The sequence below is a fragment of the Platalea leucorodia genome (genome assembly GCF_965183815.1).
Source record: "Platalea leucorodia genome assembly, chromosome: 18".
Taxonomy (NCBI): domain Eukaryota; kingdom Metazoa; phylum Chordata; class Aves; order Pelecaniformes; family Threskiornithidae; genus Platalea; species Platalea leucorodia.
In genome coordinates, this window is record NC_138840.1 from 6904817 (window position 1) to 6922712 (window position 17896).

The 17896-nt window shown below is 43.2% G+C and overlaps 1 protein-coding gene across 11 annotated transcripts in view; it reads right to left on the reverse strand.

Annotated features, from left to right (window-relative positions):
- LOC309598772 (zinc finger MYM-type protein 4) overlaps positions 1-9585 on the reverse strand; it is a 44086-nt gene extending 34501 nt beyond the window's left edge. For 6 of the 11 annotated variants that reach the window (XM_082329673.1, XM_082329671.1, XM_082329682.1 and 3 more), the window contains exon 1: positions 9399-9585. In XM_082329673.1, coding sequence (XP_082185799.1) covers positions 9399-9440 — 42 coding nt within the window. In that variant the 5' untranslated portion in view covers positions 9441-9585. The other 5 variants (XM_082329676.1, XM_082329677.1, XM_082329678.1 and 2 more) reach the window with 5 other exon arrangements.
- Positions 9586-17896: the final 8311 nt, after the last annotated feature.

The window sequence follows — 17896 nt, forward strand, 5'->3', positions numbered from 1 at the left end:
CTCATTAGCTAGCATTGTACGCAAAGCAATGCTCTGCCTACTCAGGTTGTAATAAATAAATAAATGAAACAAGAATACAGAAATGGTGACAAAACAATGAGGAATTCCTGGAAGCAATGTGCTTTGCTTTAAAATAATGACTCTTTACAAAAAGACAGTACTGCTTTTACAAAAAAAAATATTCCACTAGGCTATTTTTTGTAATTGTACATTAGACTCTAGGGGAGCAGTGTTACATCCTCAGCACTAACCCGTCTTTGCTTGGAGCGGGTGACAGAAGGACACTGTTTACACTTTAATACAATGTGCTAATTTGAAATAACCAAAAACCTGTTCAATACTTTACTGGCATTCAAAGTTGCCATAGCATCCCTAAATTAAACAATTAATAGATTATTTTTATGCAATATAAACAGAGAAGCTGCCTATGGCTACAACCTTGTTTTGTATGCAAAACAGAATTTCTTTAAAAAAATAAACAAAACAATGTAACAACTTTACATACACAGGCACATATCTTTCTAGCAAGCCTTTTGAAGTTTGATCCTAGGTTTTACTGCATCCATAAGCAAACTGTGGAAAGGAAGCAGATGTTAAGAAAACTGCAATTAAAAATAGTCAGAGACGATTCTCCGTTTCTTGTCTGTACAGCTTCCTTCTCCCTATACACACAGCATAACCCCCCACTTCAGCATTCATTAAACTGATAAGGAAGACATCATTAAAAAAAAAAAAAAAAGTAATTTAAATTGTAATTGCTATTCTTGAACCAGGTGCGGTGAGCTCAGGAAGCATCCCCTGACCTTTTACACATGACACCCCTGGAAGGGATGCCAGGCAGGCAGCCAGCCGCGCCGCACCTCTGCTACGGCAAAACTCCGCAACGCGAGCAGAATTAAGCAGCGGGTCTCTCCCGGAGCTGCTTTCCACCGAAACACAGACAGACCTAACGATTCGTACCTTCGGAGCACCTAGGGAGGGAAGAGCAGAGGGTAACAAAGAGCCAGCCTGCTGCAGATACCTGCTACAGGAAAAGAACCGCTGCGGCAGGAAGAGAACCCGGCGGGGTCAAGCGAGCCATAGAGCTCGGCGTGCGGTGCCGGGCCTGCAGAGCCCCCTAGCCGCCCCGGCTCCGCGCCGGACAACCGCCCACCCCGGCCAACGCGGGGCCAACGCGGGGCCTGGTGCCCCCGGAACCCCTGGGGTTTGCTGGTGGGGGGCCGCGCGTTGCTCTTCATAGGTGAGAATGGGTCCAGAGCCGCGTGTGGGGAGAGGGAGAGCCCCAGCTTGGCAGATTTTGTGAGGTGTGTCCTTGAGGGCAGTTAAGCCATGCTCAAGACTTCAAATGATTATTTTCAATCACTATTCCAGTCTAAGGGTAATTAAATGGATACTATGATGGCTATTTTTAAAGGCAAATCCCAAACAATCATCTATACCTGTAAAAAGACAAAGGTGCGCATTTTTCAGTTTCTTGTGGCTCCTTATCTTCCTGTTCAAGAAACACGTTTTCACCTTGCATCTCACTTACTTTACACATCTTTGATTTTTAAGTTTCAGGAAAGAAGATTTAGGCATGTGCTGCTACCATTTCATTTGTGCATTTTTAGAATTCTGAATGATTCACTAGAAATCATGGGGAGCAGTCCAGCACATAAGTGTATCGCCTCTTTCTATCCCCAGGTTTTTCCAACATTCCTGAGTTTTCTGAATATTCACAGGTCAATTCCAAACAAAGCCCCTGTCAACCTTACGGTTTCCATATCCACCAAACACGCACACACAAGCTGCATACTGTTACCAACCTATATGGGGCCAAGTAGCTGAGTCTGTCAAACACACAGAAAGTTACAGCATGCCTTACTTTTTCTGAATGATCGGCGGTTTTAATCTCTACCTACAAAAACCAAAGGGGGATCCGAGCCCTTCTCCCATCTGCCCACAAAACCATGGATTTGAGAAGGAAGCATCTCCACACAGGAAGGCTTCACCTTGCAATGGTTTTTGCAAAGACACCACAGTTTGATGTGCTGATCTGAAGCCTGCTAGACGTGTGGGCTTTCCAAATTAAGAAACACACAGACACAAAACACACATCAAGCAAACAAACCAAGACATCCACAATAAAGGTTTTCCTTTTAAAAACAAAGAACTTCTCCCCTCAAAACCTCCCCCCGGCTACACACTGAACTTTCCTATTGGTGGTTAAGACACTAAAAACAACTGTTGATGCTCTGATTTTGGTTACGCTAAATCTGTAAGTGAGCCAAAATTAGGAAAATTCCTCTTTCTCACAGCATAAGTCAGAAAAACTAAACTGAAGTTACATGGATGTAAAAATCACCAAAATCAGAGCAGGGTCCATATCATAACAACATACGTTTCTGCTGTGATACTCAGCAAGCAATTATCCCAAACCAAATATTTCAGTCAGTTACATATTTTAGCATCCCACAAGAAAGACAGCATTTTCCAGATTACAAACATATACTTTTGGCCAAAGTTTCCAAAATATAGCTATTTACACATTACGTTCTGCAAAGCATGCAATCCCCTTAACTCAGAAGCTGAGTAGCTCATTAAGAGAGAGCCATCACCATGTCTTTTAAGGGAAAGCCAGCCCATATAATACAACTAAGAAGCAATGAGGGTAACAATCTGGGGTGGAGGACCAGTATTAAAACCTTGGAAAGATCCCTGTACTCAGTGTCTCCCCCAAGAGGGAGACATGTTACCATGTTACTAATTGCTTGCTACTAATTATGTTAATTGCTTGCTACTAATTATGTTACTAACAGGAAAAAAAACCCCAACCCTCTGTAAATTAATCTTTAAAGAAAGTCAAAGATGTATAAAACCTAAGTCGTCTGCTTTTCCTTATAATTTGTCCTCAAATAAGAAGCCTGCAAGATGGCTTTGCATGCAAATCAGGAAAATTTATAAATGTAGCACCTTCTGCTTGTTGATAAACACTGCAGGGATTATCAGCCCTCCTTCACAGAACGGTTTGGATGTTAATAGACCCACACTGGTGAATCATCTCATCTGCCATTAGGTACTGCAAGTCTTTTCCCTTCTCGTAACACTTTGGTGCCAACAACAATTGGGGGTGAAAACTGGAGAGCCTGTATGTATATCCAGTCCTCTCTATTTCACTATTACTGTCCTTAAAGAGGGAAAAACAATCATGTGATCTACTTTATTCTTCGAAGTACCTTCCTAACTCAGGCTTCCTTTTTGCCTGTTCCACTTCTCTTCCACATTCCTGTACAGTTCTACGATTTTCTCCTCTCCTGTCCTTACAAAAATTGGTATTTCTCTCTTTCAGGTGGCTACAATTCCAGTCCCACTTGTAGTTGTTGCCCTGGTTGGCTTCTACTTTTTCTTTTCCTATGAAGAAGTGGTTCTTACAATAGGCAGCTTAGTTGGATGTTCCACGTTCTTTGCAGATATTATAAGTATCCGAGGCTCTTCAGAATGAAATGCCTGAACACCTGTAAAAACAGGCAGAAAAAAACACTAGTACTATGTGATCAGAGCTCTCAGCAAAGCTCCTGTGATTGCTTCATGGAGCGCTCCAGAACTGCCCTGTTACATGAACAAACAAGACTGCACAGAACACCTGCAAGGACATGAACAACTATCACAGCGAGACAGTAAAAAATACCGACCCACATCTGCTTGATTCTTCTGCCTGCAAATAAGTGATGGCGGTGAAGCTTGCCTTACAGAGGCATCCTTCCCCCAATGAAACTTTCTTTAAATGTATTTAACCAATCAATTTGGTAAGCTTCTAGATAGCAGAAATCCCGCCAAAAAAAAAACCACAAAAAAAGTGTTATTTTTTCATAGCGCACTATAACAACTTCTACCAGGCAATATTAAACATAATAAAGACCTGTTAATTAAACTGTATTTCATAAAAGCTTTCTTGAGCAACTAGCACCATTTAATAAAGATTAAATCTTTCCACTTACTTTTTAGACTCTTTTAACAAATATCAAGATTCAAAAAACTACACAAATAAGTTATTCAAAAAATTATAAAAGAAAGCAAGTACACCAAAATTTCTCCTGTAGGAATAACTCAGTACAGTTGTGCTACTTGTGTCTCAGGTTCTTCTCACCTAAATTTACACAACTAAACATTAGTTTATTAGGCTGGTGATCCAGCTTTCCTCTCTTTCCAATGGAAATGAAGAGGTTCTTCCAGCAGCAATTCATCCGGCCCTGGGACTGGGCAGGTGATCTTTCAGAGATTCCCATCTCTTACACTGATGGCAGAAAGAGTCCAGAGAACCTGGGCGGAACTAGACATATAACTATTTTGTGGGTACAGCTTATAGTATAAAGATTGCAAATGGAAAATATTTATTTCTACACTCTCCTTTACACTGCTAAGAAAGTAAAACCAAGAATCTCCTATCATGACTATTTGTCCTGTATTTCTCACCTACAATGCGACGCAGTCTGCGAAGACTGTTTCAGCACAGGCACAGCAGACTGACACACAAAGGCAACTTCACAGCGTTTGTTGGTTCAGAAGAGTCCAGGATTCCTGCACCTTCCTTGTGCTCTCCTGTGCCACCCTCCAGGGGAGTTTGTGCTTTCTGACCACCACCGTGGACAGCAAAAGTCTAAGACATAAAGATTGGGTCTTAAGTAACTGCTAAACCTGATGGCTCTCAGATCCAAGTACTTAGCTAACCCAGGACCAAGACTCAGATTTTTGATACTAGATTCTCCAAGCTCTTAGAAGACTTCAAATATGTTTCTGAATCTGGACCAGCTATCAAAAGGGAAAAGGATCAAATGTAAAATTTAAGTTTTGGTTTTGTTACCAAAAATCTGATGTAATAAACTTTGGTTACAATGATAATTGATTATCATACATTTTTTACTAAAAACTTCAAAGGTACTAGACACAACACACTTTAAAACTACCTAATGTATATGTAAGCCCTTTAATACTTCAAGCTACTTTTAAAATTAAACAGATATACCTAAAGCAGATAGCAAATATGGTAACCAAAACGAAATACATTACCATCATTCTTCAATCAGTATTTACAGAAAGGACAGAATATATCATGCAATTTTTGGATCAGTACCAGCTCGGTAAAGCAAAGTTACAGTCTTACAAACTTTTTATTTCCCTTGAAATTTCTGAGTAGCACTTCCAGAGAGTCAAAGGAAAAGAGTATGGCGATACAGGTCATCTGCTCTAGGGCATGAGGTTAGCACCAAGCTGCAGCCTGCTTGACACTTAAATCAGTCTCCCTTTTCCTGATACGGTTCAAGAGCAGCTCATGAGAGCAGATTTCAATCTCTTTCAAACTCAGCTGTCACGTGGCTTTTCCTTCAGCCTGGTATGAGTTTCTAGAAATAAAGTAACTGCTCCTGGGATCAGCAACATGCAAGGATTAGTTTATCACTGCCTCACACCGGCAGCATTCATGAAACACTCTGCTGGACCTTTCCAATAACAGAGTTCATTTTATCCGCAAGTTATTGTCCCAGATTGACTCTTGCTCACTCTCTTTTTTATGTTTCCATTGGACAACTAATTGAAAAACCCCAACCTTGCAGGTGTACTGTACCCATCTCCCTCTTTTGCCCCTGCTGAAACACAGTTTTTTTCTATTAAAGAACACAAGGCAGAACACAGGCTAAGATGATAGACACTGAGAGCCCACACAATTCTGCTAACATGCCCTTGATGAAATATTCTCTGCTGAAGAAGCCTTATTTTGAGGAATTTAGATGATCGCAGAGAATAAGTGTTACGAGCAAAAGCAGGAGTGAGGCACAAGAGCACTGCTTTTATGCCGTTATGACACTTATAAAATGGATGATGGAAATCATCTGAACAGAGTCAGTCGTTGACAGAAAACCTTGAAGAAAGTTCACTAGATAAAACTTGCTACAAGACTCGTTTAGGGAAAGGCCAATGTGAACTGCAATGTCTGGAAGGAATGATGGCATACAACAGTCATTAAATAAGAGAAAAGTTGAGATAACCTCTTCAAGAACATTGGAAGTGATTTCAGAATTAACTTCCACTATCCTAATCATGCAAGGGACCTTGAAGTGGGCATAAAGAGCTTGCTTAACTTTTCTGTATTTTATACAATGTGAAAAGTCCTAATGTAAAAGACTGAGATCCATTATGCTTATTTTTAGAAGGTGAACTCAAAGATTATGACATCAAAGCATCCTTTGAAAGGTGCACAAGCCTTTGCAGAGAAATGTTTTCATCATCTTTGTACCATTCAAGAGTAGTTCAGTAACAAAACTTTCTAAATGAGATGATCTCTTTCAATTTTTAATTAAAGCCATGCAAAATTAAAAATCTTTTGCAAACAGCTGTTTTATTGATGTAGACACCCAGGTGTTCACCTATTCACACCAAATTAACTTCCAAGAGCCCAAGTGTCAAATTTCAGTAGTTAGCACTGTACAGCCCCAATTGTCCTGTCTAGTTCAATGGGTTGACAGAGTATTGTCATAAATAAATGATCATTCTATTCAAAATATAAGCTGTTCAAGACAGTGATATTACATACAAATTAAAGTTGAAGTGCCACAGATATTTTGATAAACTAAATAAAAAACCATACAAGCAGACACCTTTCAAGTTCATCTTGATATAATTTAATAAGTATGAGAAGTTAAATATGTCGATATATTTTTCTTAGAAAATTAAACAGTTTTGATTTGGGGCAGAAATTAACCTTCTCTAAAATAACAATTTTGCCATAAGAACTTTCCAGATACTACTAAAAATCAAAATTAGACAAACTTCTATGTCAGAACTTACTTTTTTAGTTTGTTACTCATTATCGTGGATTGAGCTAAGACATGGGAACTGCTTATCAACGGATTTTGCAAAATGCCCCTTTCAGTGTATGCGTTTCTGGGATAATATTTGCAGAAGATTTTAATATTGAAAAGAGCAATTCTGAATGCACCAGCATTTGCTAAGTTCCCCTCTGAAGAAATTATTAAATCAGCCTTTATTTTTTCCATACGAAGGAACAGAATTTTTTATAAGAAACGCTCATTACTCCTTTGGCACAGGATTTGGAAGAGTCCATCAACGTGACCTCCTGCAGAATGGGAACTGGACCACTATGAGGAAGAGAAACGGGATATGCAGTTTTCCAAGATGTCATTAATTCTGGCTTTAATGGAAGATACATGAGTGTGCTGTATTTACGGCACACTAATTTCATTCTTCACAGGTTCCATCGGTCATTCAAGCAGCCAGGAAGGATTCACTTCTCCCCACGTTCCTCAAGAACATCCTGGTGTGTAAACTGGGTTTGGGATGGAGAGGGGAGATGAAGAAATTCAGCTCTCAAGACTTTGAAGATTACAGACTGATACAACGCAGTACACTGGTGCTACTATTTATTTTAAAATCTCACAGGAGTCTTTCTGGCACAGTTAAGATTAAGCTCACTGTCAGACCTGGGACCAGGAAAGTATTTGCCTTGAAGCTAGATTGGCAAGTCGTGTTTCCTCTTTCCTCACTAACTCACCTGGGGCAACTGCCACTTTCCTGGATCATCCCTAAATTTTACCAAACAAGTTCTCTGCTTCTGCAGGAACGGAGAATGCTGTCAATGCCAACAGCATGAGAGGCTTTCTGTAATGTACAGGGACACGTGGAGCAATAACTGATGGAGACTTCTGGACTTACCACCTAGTGGATGATTAGCCAACCAATAGAGAAATGATTTTTCCTGAGACCAATGAAGACGATACTAACTTGACGACACTTTTTTGTTATTCCTTAGCAGCTAAGTGGCAAGCTTAAGAAGAAAATAGGCAATCATCTTTTTTTTTTTTTTTTTTTTTGTTGGTAATAGCAGGTAACTTGACAGATAAATTGAGCAAATGAAGGCAATGAGCATGAAGAGACCACTAGATGCCAGGACAGAGACTGTACAACCTTTCTGAGCAACCTGTTCCAATGCTTGACTGTCCTCATGGTGTAAAAGTACTTCCTTACGTGCGCTAACATTTCAATTACTGGGAATGAAGTTTAATTTAAGATTTCTTGTCTTACATGCAGCCACTTCCCTTTAAACTTCTTGCAGACAGCCAAAATCTCGATTCACCAAAGACTTACACATTTATGTCATATTTGTGAGCAATTCCGCAAAATTCTTTGAGTTTGCTCGTAAATAAGTGCAAGTGTCTGAAACACATGGGTCTGAGACAATTCAGTGATGATGTTCATTTCTGTAATTGCAGAGTAGCCAAACAACATCTGTGCAACTCCTCCAATCAGACCCTGGAAGGTCAACTGTTCTGTTTAGCAACAATTAGTTTCACCGCAATCACAAGTTTCATGTTCCCTGAAATAAATTCAGCAAATTCAACTTCTCTCACATATAGGAATGGAAAACTTGAGCTAGTGTTCTTGTCCTTCTCAAGGCTGGAGAATGGGAAAACTTCTTCATCTTCGGGAAAAGGGAACTGGACAGCTCAAAGTCTTGTAGTGGACTATGGACCCTTCCACACAACTTCAAATGTGACTTAACCTCATTTCAGTCAGAAAGCTTTCAGTCAAAAGTTGCCTGCATGCAGGAAAGAGGACGTGACTCGTTGCAAAATTATTTTGAGTATGGCTTAAAAAGTTGTTCTCCCTCAGTTACCTCGCAGGCTACAAGGCGTGGGCCACGAAGAACCTTCCATTTGTTTAAAAGACGAAGTATTTCTTCAAGGAGATGAGTGTGCCCAGTGTACTCACAGACCGAGCCGTGACAATGAAGGACCAAGTCTCAGGATTAGCACGGCTAATGGCACTCACACAATGGTTACGGCCCGAGCACCTAGGAACTGGATGAAACTGCCATCTTGACTCACTATGGTTTGACATGGACAATTGAAATAAATTTGAAAAGAGCAGCAAGAACACTGTGTTTTAAACAAGGAGACAGACGGTGACAATGGATCCTAGTTAGCTGTAAGTTTATTATTTACGTGATGCCGACACGCTTATGAAAACGATGCCTGGAAACTCTCCTTAAGGAGAACTAAGAGAAAACTAAAGGAACCTTGAGGGGCAGCGTGGCTCAAAGGCCAGCGGGGACAGCACCGCTCGCCGGCCTGGAGCCAGCGGGCAGCTGCCGCACATCGGCCGGGGGCCGCCTGTCCCCGCGCTGGAGGGGGCCCCGCAGGCCGGGTCCGGCCGCCCGTCGCCGGGGGAGGCGCCGGCCCCCCGGCCCGGCCCGTCAGGGCCCTGGACAGCGGCGGGAGCCGCGGCGCCTCGCACGCCGCATCCCCGCGGCCGCCGCCGCTCGGCGATGCCCGGCCCCGGCCCCCTCCCGCCCTGACCCCGCCCCCTGACCCCTCCCCTTTGACCTCCCCTCGCCGCCCCCCACTCACCCTGGCGCGGGGGCCGGACCCCTCCTCCTTGGCCTCCGCCATGTTGCGCCCCCCCTCAGCTGTCCCAGCCCGGGGCGAGGGGCCGGGGGTCACTCCCTCTCAGCCTTCCCCCCCCCTTCGGGGGGCGCCGGGGGGAGGCTCCGCGGGGTGCCGGGGCCGGCCCCGCGCCGTGCTGCGGCAGGAGGGGGCTGGGGCGGGGGCCCGGCGGCTCCCTCAGGGCGGCGGGGGGGTCGGACCCGCCAGGCCGCGAGCCCTCTTAAAGCTGCAACGACAAGCCCAGCGCGGGGCCGCAGCGCGCATGCGCCCCGCGCCTGCGCACGGCCGCGCGTCCCCGCCTCCCGGCCCCCCCCCCTCCGGCGCAGGCGCGGTGGGGCCGCCTCAGGGCCAGGCCCGGTGGCGCCCCCAGAGCGGCGGGGGCCGGGGGGGTCAGGACGGGCACCCCCGGGCGGGCCCGGGGCGGGAGGTGCGAGGCTCGCCCCGGGATGCGTCAGGCCCTGTCGGGCTTCGACCGGCCCCATGGCGGCCGCAGGGCCCGTGACCTCGTGGCATGGCCGCCAGGCCCGGTCTGTGGTGGTGACTGGCGGCGGTGACCCGCTGCGGCGCCGTGGGCCTCGCCTCGCCTCACGCTCCGCCAGGCCGAGCCTCTCTGGCGCGTCTGGCTGCGAGGCGGTGCTCCCCTGCATCCCGCTCGCCCCCGGGACACCCCGCCTCGCGTGAGGCTGCCCAGGGGATGGATCCAGTGGTGCGGGGTAGACCAGGATTGTCGCGACTTCCCTTCAGGAACGCTCCAGAAGTTGACACATTGGACTTGCGGCCTTCCTGTTGGAGAGGGTATGTATTTGTTTATTCGACAGCGTGCTCAACACAGTACAAACCGTAATTTAACAAAGTAATTGCGTTCCAAACCCAAAGCAATGGGAGGTTTTAATGTACCTTTCAGCCCAAGTCTGTTCACTTTTAATTTTGTGCTGCCAGGAAGCCTAGAAGCGCTTCCTTCCTGTGCTGAATCTACTGCACAGTGGTTTTGAAGACAGCATGGAGTATTTGCAGGACATTCGGTTTGTTCCCTCTGTTGGACTCAGCCTGAGAACATAGACTGATCTGGTTTTTGTTGTGCCTCTGCTGAATCACTCATGAATGAACCATCATGTAATTTTTTAGTTAACGTAACATTTGTTGGTACAACTGTAAAACAGCCATGTTTTAATGTTGGAATGGATGGTTTATATTTGACCACATTTTTCCTCATCTGGTGTTGATCAAAAGTTCATATAAGGGTTGTTTCTACAGACTCTGAGGACTTAAACCCATGAAGATTTGCATATCTGTTTAACCTGAAATACCTGAGAGGTCACATTTCAGTTGCAAAAATCAGTGTAACCTTTCAAGGTTAAACCCAAAATATTTAATGCTTTGTAATGTTGCCTGTCATTTTCATGCTTTCCAATAATTAAGACACTCAAAACATTAGCAAGACGTAGGCCTATTAAGAAAAAATTTGAAACGATGCGTAAGATACAGATTGTTGCCTTTTTTATTGTGAACAATGTCAAACATTACCAGCACCCACAAGCAGTTGATAAGAACAATGTGTTCCCTTCTCCTTACTACTTAAATAATCAAACTGCTAATTAAAAGTTTGTCTTAAAGAGAACTCTCCGCTTCCTAGTTCTATCTGATTTGCACAATTAAAGGGTGGTATTAAGCAGCAGCTGCATTTCAGTGGTGAACGAAGTGATCCTTATATAAACACTGTCCTTCATCTGGCCTAAAATGCTAGATACATAATACTGGGATTCATTTAGGAAATCCTGTCAAGTCTCTCTTTAGAAATGACTGCATTCCAATGACAGTGAAATAATTAATGTAATAATTTAATAAGTAGTGAATAATGCTTTTCACTTATACAATAATCCTCATCCTCAAGTATAAAATAGTACTAGTTGATGAGTCATTATGTGAAATTTCTTAAAGAATTTGGATTTTTTTTATAACTAAAGATGTTATATGTAAACTGTGAGCTTGATGTGAAATTTAATAATTATTCAAAAAGTACTTTTATCCTTAGAAAGCTGCAGATGAAAAGGATGAATATTTTAATCTTTTTAATGGGCACAAAATATAGTAACGATAAAAGATTTTAATATGACTTAATATTTATATCGGTATTGTTTTTTAAACAGCTAGAAATTCTAATGTAGTCTAAATATAGGGCTGCCACATGTCAAGGTTCCCTCGGACACGTCCACTAGTGCCCTGAGCAGACGGCAGGCCATGTGGATGTTGTGGCACTGTGCCGCTGTGCACACACAGATTTCCCAAAAGCGTGTGTGTGACAGCACAGATCTGCTGTCCATGTGCAGATCATCGGAATACTGAAAATACATATATTTCTGAATGGGATTTTCTAGGAAGGCAGAAAATACAGAGAGAGAGGAAAAAAGAGGCAATAGCCTTCTTAGAATATAAATATTTATAAATTACCTAAACAATTAGTAACAACGTTGAGAAATCCAAGTATTCAGAAGTCAGGAGGAAGACCTGAAAAGATGAGGGTGGTTTATGAATTAAGCTCTTAAGGATAACAAACTTGCTTTTTCTTTTTGTCCTCTGGTTTCTGAGGCATTATAATGCACTGCCTTCACATTTTTAGGCTTAAGTTTAGAAGATGTATGTGTGTGTGGGGAGTTGTTTGTTTGTTTGGTTTAATTAAACCTGTATTTTTATGTAATCACAACTCCAAATGCTCAGGCGTTCAGAATAACCTCAAATACCATGAGACTTCCAGTAACGTCACAAGACTTGACAAAACTGTTATAATTTCTTGGGGCTACATTGTAAATTTCCATAGTATTTTACAAAATGAAAATTTTATATAACTTGTTCAAGCACGCTAATGGGAAAAAACACGTTTATTTCATTGCATGGTTCTCATAAGTAAATTAGGGAGTTGACGGAAATACTTGAACTTTCAACATGCAACTGAAAAGGCTTTCAAACCACTAAACAAAATATTTTGTTAGAAATAGATCCTGTCATTAAAATAGATCCTAATACAACCGTATGCTGTTGAAATCTATGCCTGATGGAGGGTTTGCTTAAGCTGATGCTATGGACAAATAGGAGGGTGACAGTAAGCATGGACCATTTAAAAGTAGTTCAGCCCTGGTGTGTTCTGTAGACATATCTCAGCCCGTTCTCTGAATAGGGCATTTGAACTAGAGCAGGATGTTTTCCAGCTTGTTCAGACCTGACTTACTTTTGACTCTAAATGAACTGTATATGTACTAATGTGGCTAAAAAAGACGCTGTGTAATATGTAGATAATGTGGTGATGACTAGTGCAGAACAGACCTAGATAAATGCCTGGATAAGGCAGGGAAAAGATAAGATTGTTCCACAGTATCATTTTTGAATTGCTTTTTAATTTACCCCTGGAGTGCCCATATTATAATCTGCTGCACAATTCTGCGTGAGACTATTCGTCTTTAAAACAGTGACATTTAAAAAAGAAACCATGAAACTCCTTTCACATGCAGGCTGCAGTTCAATGAACTGGATGAATGATCTTTCCACATACCCACGGGCATGCACAGCTGAATATAGATCACCCAGAAAACCTGCCAGCCGTACATATTGAGATCTGGGCACTCCTTCCTCTGTTCCAGCTCAGGTTCTCTTCAGAGAATTGCAGTTGCAGGTGCTTACAGTACTGCTGCGTGTTTCGGGCCAAACACAAATGGATAACAACGAATAATCTTGTTTCCTTCCCAGTGTGCTCAGTGAGCATCCAAATAGGACAGGCTTTGTAAGGAGGGCTGAGAAATATGGCTGTTGTGTATGTTGTACCTACATTTGGGGCCCAAGGAGAGACTCAGAAGGACAATGTAGGATGTACTGTATAAAAATACGGGACTTTGGAGTTAGCAAAGCGTTCTCTCTCCTGACTTCCAAGATACTGCATTAGGAAAGGTTGAACCAGTGCAGATTAGACCAGTGTAGCTATACTGGCAAGTCACTCCTGTACAAACGTGCTTTGTGCTACTAACAATGTGCTATTGCCAATGGAGTTTCCTGAGCAAAATCCAAAGATTCGTTCAAGTTGTTCTCAATCCCTCTGCAAATTCCACCTTTTGCCAGGACGGTGTTTGGCCTCCAGCGGACACTGTGACACAAGGAGAAGCATCTAGTCCGGACAACAGGCATGAGACTTGTTAAGAGCAGTGTGCCCGTTTGCTTGGCACATGACACCAAGGGTGGAACCAGCACAGCGCCGTGTGGTTGTGGAATGAGATGGCCTGAGAGCAATGAGAAAACTGAGGAAACAGAACTTGGAGAACTGAGGGAACAGGAGAGATGAAGGAAAGGAAGGCTTGGAGTTGAAATGGGGTGCCTTGGGCACTTCTTTGTCCCTGTTGTTGTGGGACACTGAGACTGGATGCGATGAGAGGCCAGTTCTACATCAAGTGTGGAGAGATGCACTACACAGTGCTAATGGGAGCGGGAGCTACAGCCTCCCTAAATCCCAGTCCTCAGCACATCTGGCCTGGGTGCACAGAGAAGACTGTGTTAAAAGCTCAGAGGAGGCTTTATTGGGGAATGAGGTTGAGTCTGGTCTAGGCGAGACAAACTGGAGCCTGGCAGCTTTATTTCCGACTCTCCCTACTGGTCCCTTGAACCTAGAGGCACCTCCCAAGTGGAGCAGTAGTGACAACTGGAGGAGCTGAGCAGCTGGCAGCCTTTTCTGTCCCAGAGATGTGCAGAAGTGCTGAAACCTCTTAGTTTTAGGTGGCCCTATACTGCAGACTCTTCCAAGGCAGGGCTATAATGACATAAGCAAAACCAGTGAATATTTCAGTGGAAAAACAATTGCTAGCGGAGTCTCCTCTCGGTGCCTGAGCAGACTGGGGGGACAGGCAGTCCCAGGGCCAGCAGCGAGGTAGGTTTGTCTCCCAGCTCTGGAGCTGCTCTGGCTTTGTCCCCGGCACCAGGCGCATGGGGTGGCCGGCAGCTGGGCGGGATTTGCATTTCCCTGGCGCTGGTGATGTCAGGGGCCTGCCTCTGTGAGGTCCCCCGGGGCTGCGAGGACAAAGGGGAGCGGGAGGCTTGGAAACAACAAAGATCAAGGAAAGAGAGAAGCCAAGTTTTAAAAACCGACGCATTCAGCGTGCTTAGTCATAGATACACAAACGCAGGAGGGCTGGCAGAGGCCTATTTTCATCCTGAAACTCCCCCTCACGTCCCAGACTTGCTGGGCTGTGTTTGCTGTTGAGATAACATCCCCTTCCCCCACCACCCACAGATTACTGAAGGAGCAGCCGTTGCAAAAGGGGAAAAAAAAAAAAAAAAAGCAGTTGCCTTGCTCTGCCTGCAGGAGAAATGTCAGGAAGTGTCTGATGGTGGGTGGGATGAAAGGAGGAAGCTGAACTCTAAAGAGAATATTCTAGCTCCACTCCTGCAAACAAATGCCCCTCTGTATTTTGCTTGATAAGAACATCCAGGAGCGGGTCTTCCTGCGTGCAGGCAGGATGAGAGCGGAGTAGTCACTTACACATCTCTGAGGGATATGATTTGTACACGCTGCATTATCCAAAGCACTCCAGGAGCTGGAGGGTGAAAAGATGTAAACAGCTAGGAAGAAATACAAGCATCATCAATAATTAATAGCATCTTTTTGTAATGAGAATGATCCAGTATTAATTATGAAGTTAATTTCTATTTGGATGGATTTGTGGGTGTATATGAAATTTGGACCGGGATTTAAGTTCAGTGCAATCATGCTTTTATTCTAATTACAATAATTATAAATCTATTCTGCATCTTCTTTTTAAGTCTAAATAACACAGGCTTTTGTTTCCAAACATGCCAGACATCAGTTTTTGCGCACCAAATATGGCAGTTCTCAGATCCCCCAATTGAACCTGGTTGTAAATACAAAAGAAATTGTTTTCATTCCTTGTCACTGTGCAACCCTGTGGAAATGCGAAACTAAGCCTGGAACACAGATAATGATAAGTACGCTGGATTTTTAAAATCACAGAGTCAACAGTGATGAAGGAGCTTAATTGCATACATCATGAAATATTTAAACAGATAGTGACCAACATGTGCAAATGTGGTATCTAGACTTTTATGCCTAATTCTGTATCATAAACAGCTGATGCTGCTCTGCGTCAGTGACTCTCAATCTTTTTTATTCTGTAGCCTTAAAAATTGTCAGTACGCCATCCACAAGTCACTCTTTCTTGGAGTACTTTTGAAGCTTATTTTTTGTACTGGGTGATCTATTGTGAAAAAGTCTATGGCAGAGGCACAAAACTCGAGGGACAAGAGAACTGGGTTTCTTATTTAACTATAGACCATCAGCTAGATACGTCCTCGAGACACTGATGCAACTAGTCCATGGCAGATTGCAGGTGGAGGTTAGCATAGAGAGCAAGCAGGAAACTCATCTTTGTTGCAGTAGCTATTCTTACACGGTCATTAATTATTTTCCAGCTATATTCGTGCCTTGCTTGTGCTACCAGTGTAGATTTATTGGCACGTTTTTCTAATGGAGATCCAGTCTATAGTAACAGATGTTTTGTACCAGGCTCATAGCAGATTCTTGTGTCAAGGCACAAGACAGGAAATACAAATTTTCTCTTTGCTTTTGTGTCTTCACTTTCGTTTTTTCACCTGCTCTTCTCTCCTTGCTGAAAATCTAAACTCCCACCCCACGTAAACTTCCTTCCTGCGACATAGCCCTGTGCTGCTTTGATCAGCAGTGGAAGAGTTGGTGTTGGCAACAAGCTGTCATCTCCGAGCACCCCGAGTAAGATGGGTGAGATTAGTAAGACCTCAATGAGACGTTGTTTCAGGCTGCTTGCAGGCTTTGCTAGGCATTGTGGTACGATCATGTTTGGAGAGTATTATTTGCCATAATAAGACGCCAAAGGTAATTAAAAAAAAAAAGTTAACTGTTAGAGTTTTGCAAAATCTGAATGTGCTCAAGGTCACAATTTTGCCTAGGATAGGTGTCAGGTTGTCAGACCTACAGTCCGCTGGGAAGTCTATTCAACTGCCTGATGCTACAGCAGTATTAATTTTATCTTCGTCTTCTGAGAGTTACTGAAAAGTGACATGAATAATCTATGGCGTTTGGCCATTTCTGTTGTTTGGAGACCTCCTCTTGATTCTTTATTGTGAGTTACTCAGGAGTGCCCACCTATAATCTCTGGTTGCTGCTTTTTAACATCATCCTGAATTTCGTACTATGACTACATCACTTTTTCCAAATGCAAAATAAAAATGTTTATTTGAATACTTCGACAATTGTCATGTTATGAAAAAAAGGTTTTCTAATTTTCTTATGGTTATCTCCTGTATGTTTCCAATGTTCCCCCTTTTGTGTGAGTTTATGTTTTGGAAATAACAGTGGGTTAAGAAAAATACACAGGGAAGACATTGCCAGTCTTTACATTTTTAAGAAAGTCATGGCAGTCTGATGAAATACAGCATTGTGAGTCTACTCACTTTTTCTGCCCCACTTACATTCTTTGCATAGCCAAGCATTAACCAGAACTGCAGTTCAGAACTGCTGGTATTTTTGCAGAGCTGATGTATCTGTTTTCTGTTGAGCGCTCGTCTTGTCTGTAAGAATGAAGAACAGGATTCTCCTTAACGGCTACCTCCCATTCTTGTCACGTATTTATTGTCAGTGACAAAATTTTAAATTCTCTCAATAGAAGAAATGGAAGCTGTTAACTGTAGGACAGCAGGATAAATTCTAGTTATGCATATGTTATGTATAGATTAATGGCTTTGTTGTACAACTGTGCTGAGTGCTTCTGCAAGCCAGTAAGCATCCTTAACTCCAATTGACTTCATTGGAAACGGAGGGCTCTTGGAGCCTCTTGGAAGACAGACTTGGCATGCTCAAGTGTGCCTTCAGCAGACACGCACAGTGTGCAAGCATCGCTCTGCCCACTGGCAGAACACAGCTACTGCTGAGAGAGGAGAAAACAAGCAGCCAGCGGATGGAAAGAGCAGTTGTTCCAGTGCTCAAGACACCAGATTCCTCTTCTCACCTTTCTATGGATTGTGTGATCTTGGACAAGTCACAGGACTTCCCAATCTCAGAGCTCTCTGTTTTTAAGCCAGGGTATGAAGTTAAACATGTTAAAGATAATGAGATGGTCAGATACAATGGCGGTGGGAACTGCATGAGTATGAGCAATAAGTAGTTGCACTTCTCAGGTTATAATAGCAGCGTGTAACATTTCCTTCTTGGGTTCAATGATTCCATCGATTCTTTTTCAGGCCCACTGCTTGTCTTACCCATCCAGTCTCACCAACCAAGCCCTCCCTCATGAAGACTAGAACACAAAGCAGTGTCAGAAAAACCACTGAGGAGTAAAGCAATGTTCTCGGATCTGCTCAGTAGCGCAAAGTAATTGTAAACAGACTAGAGATTCCCCCTGTGACCTTCCACACCAGCTGCGTTGCCCATCATGGGA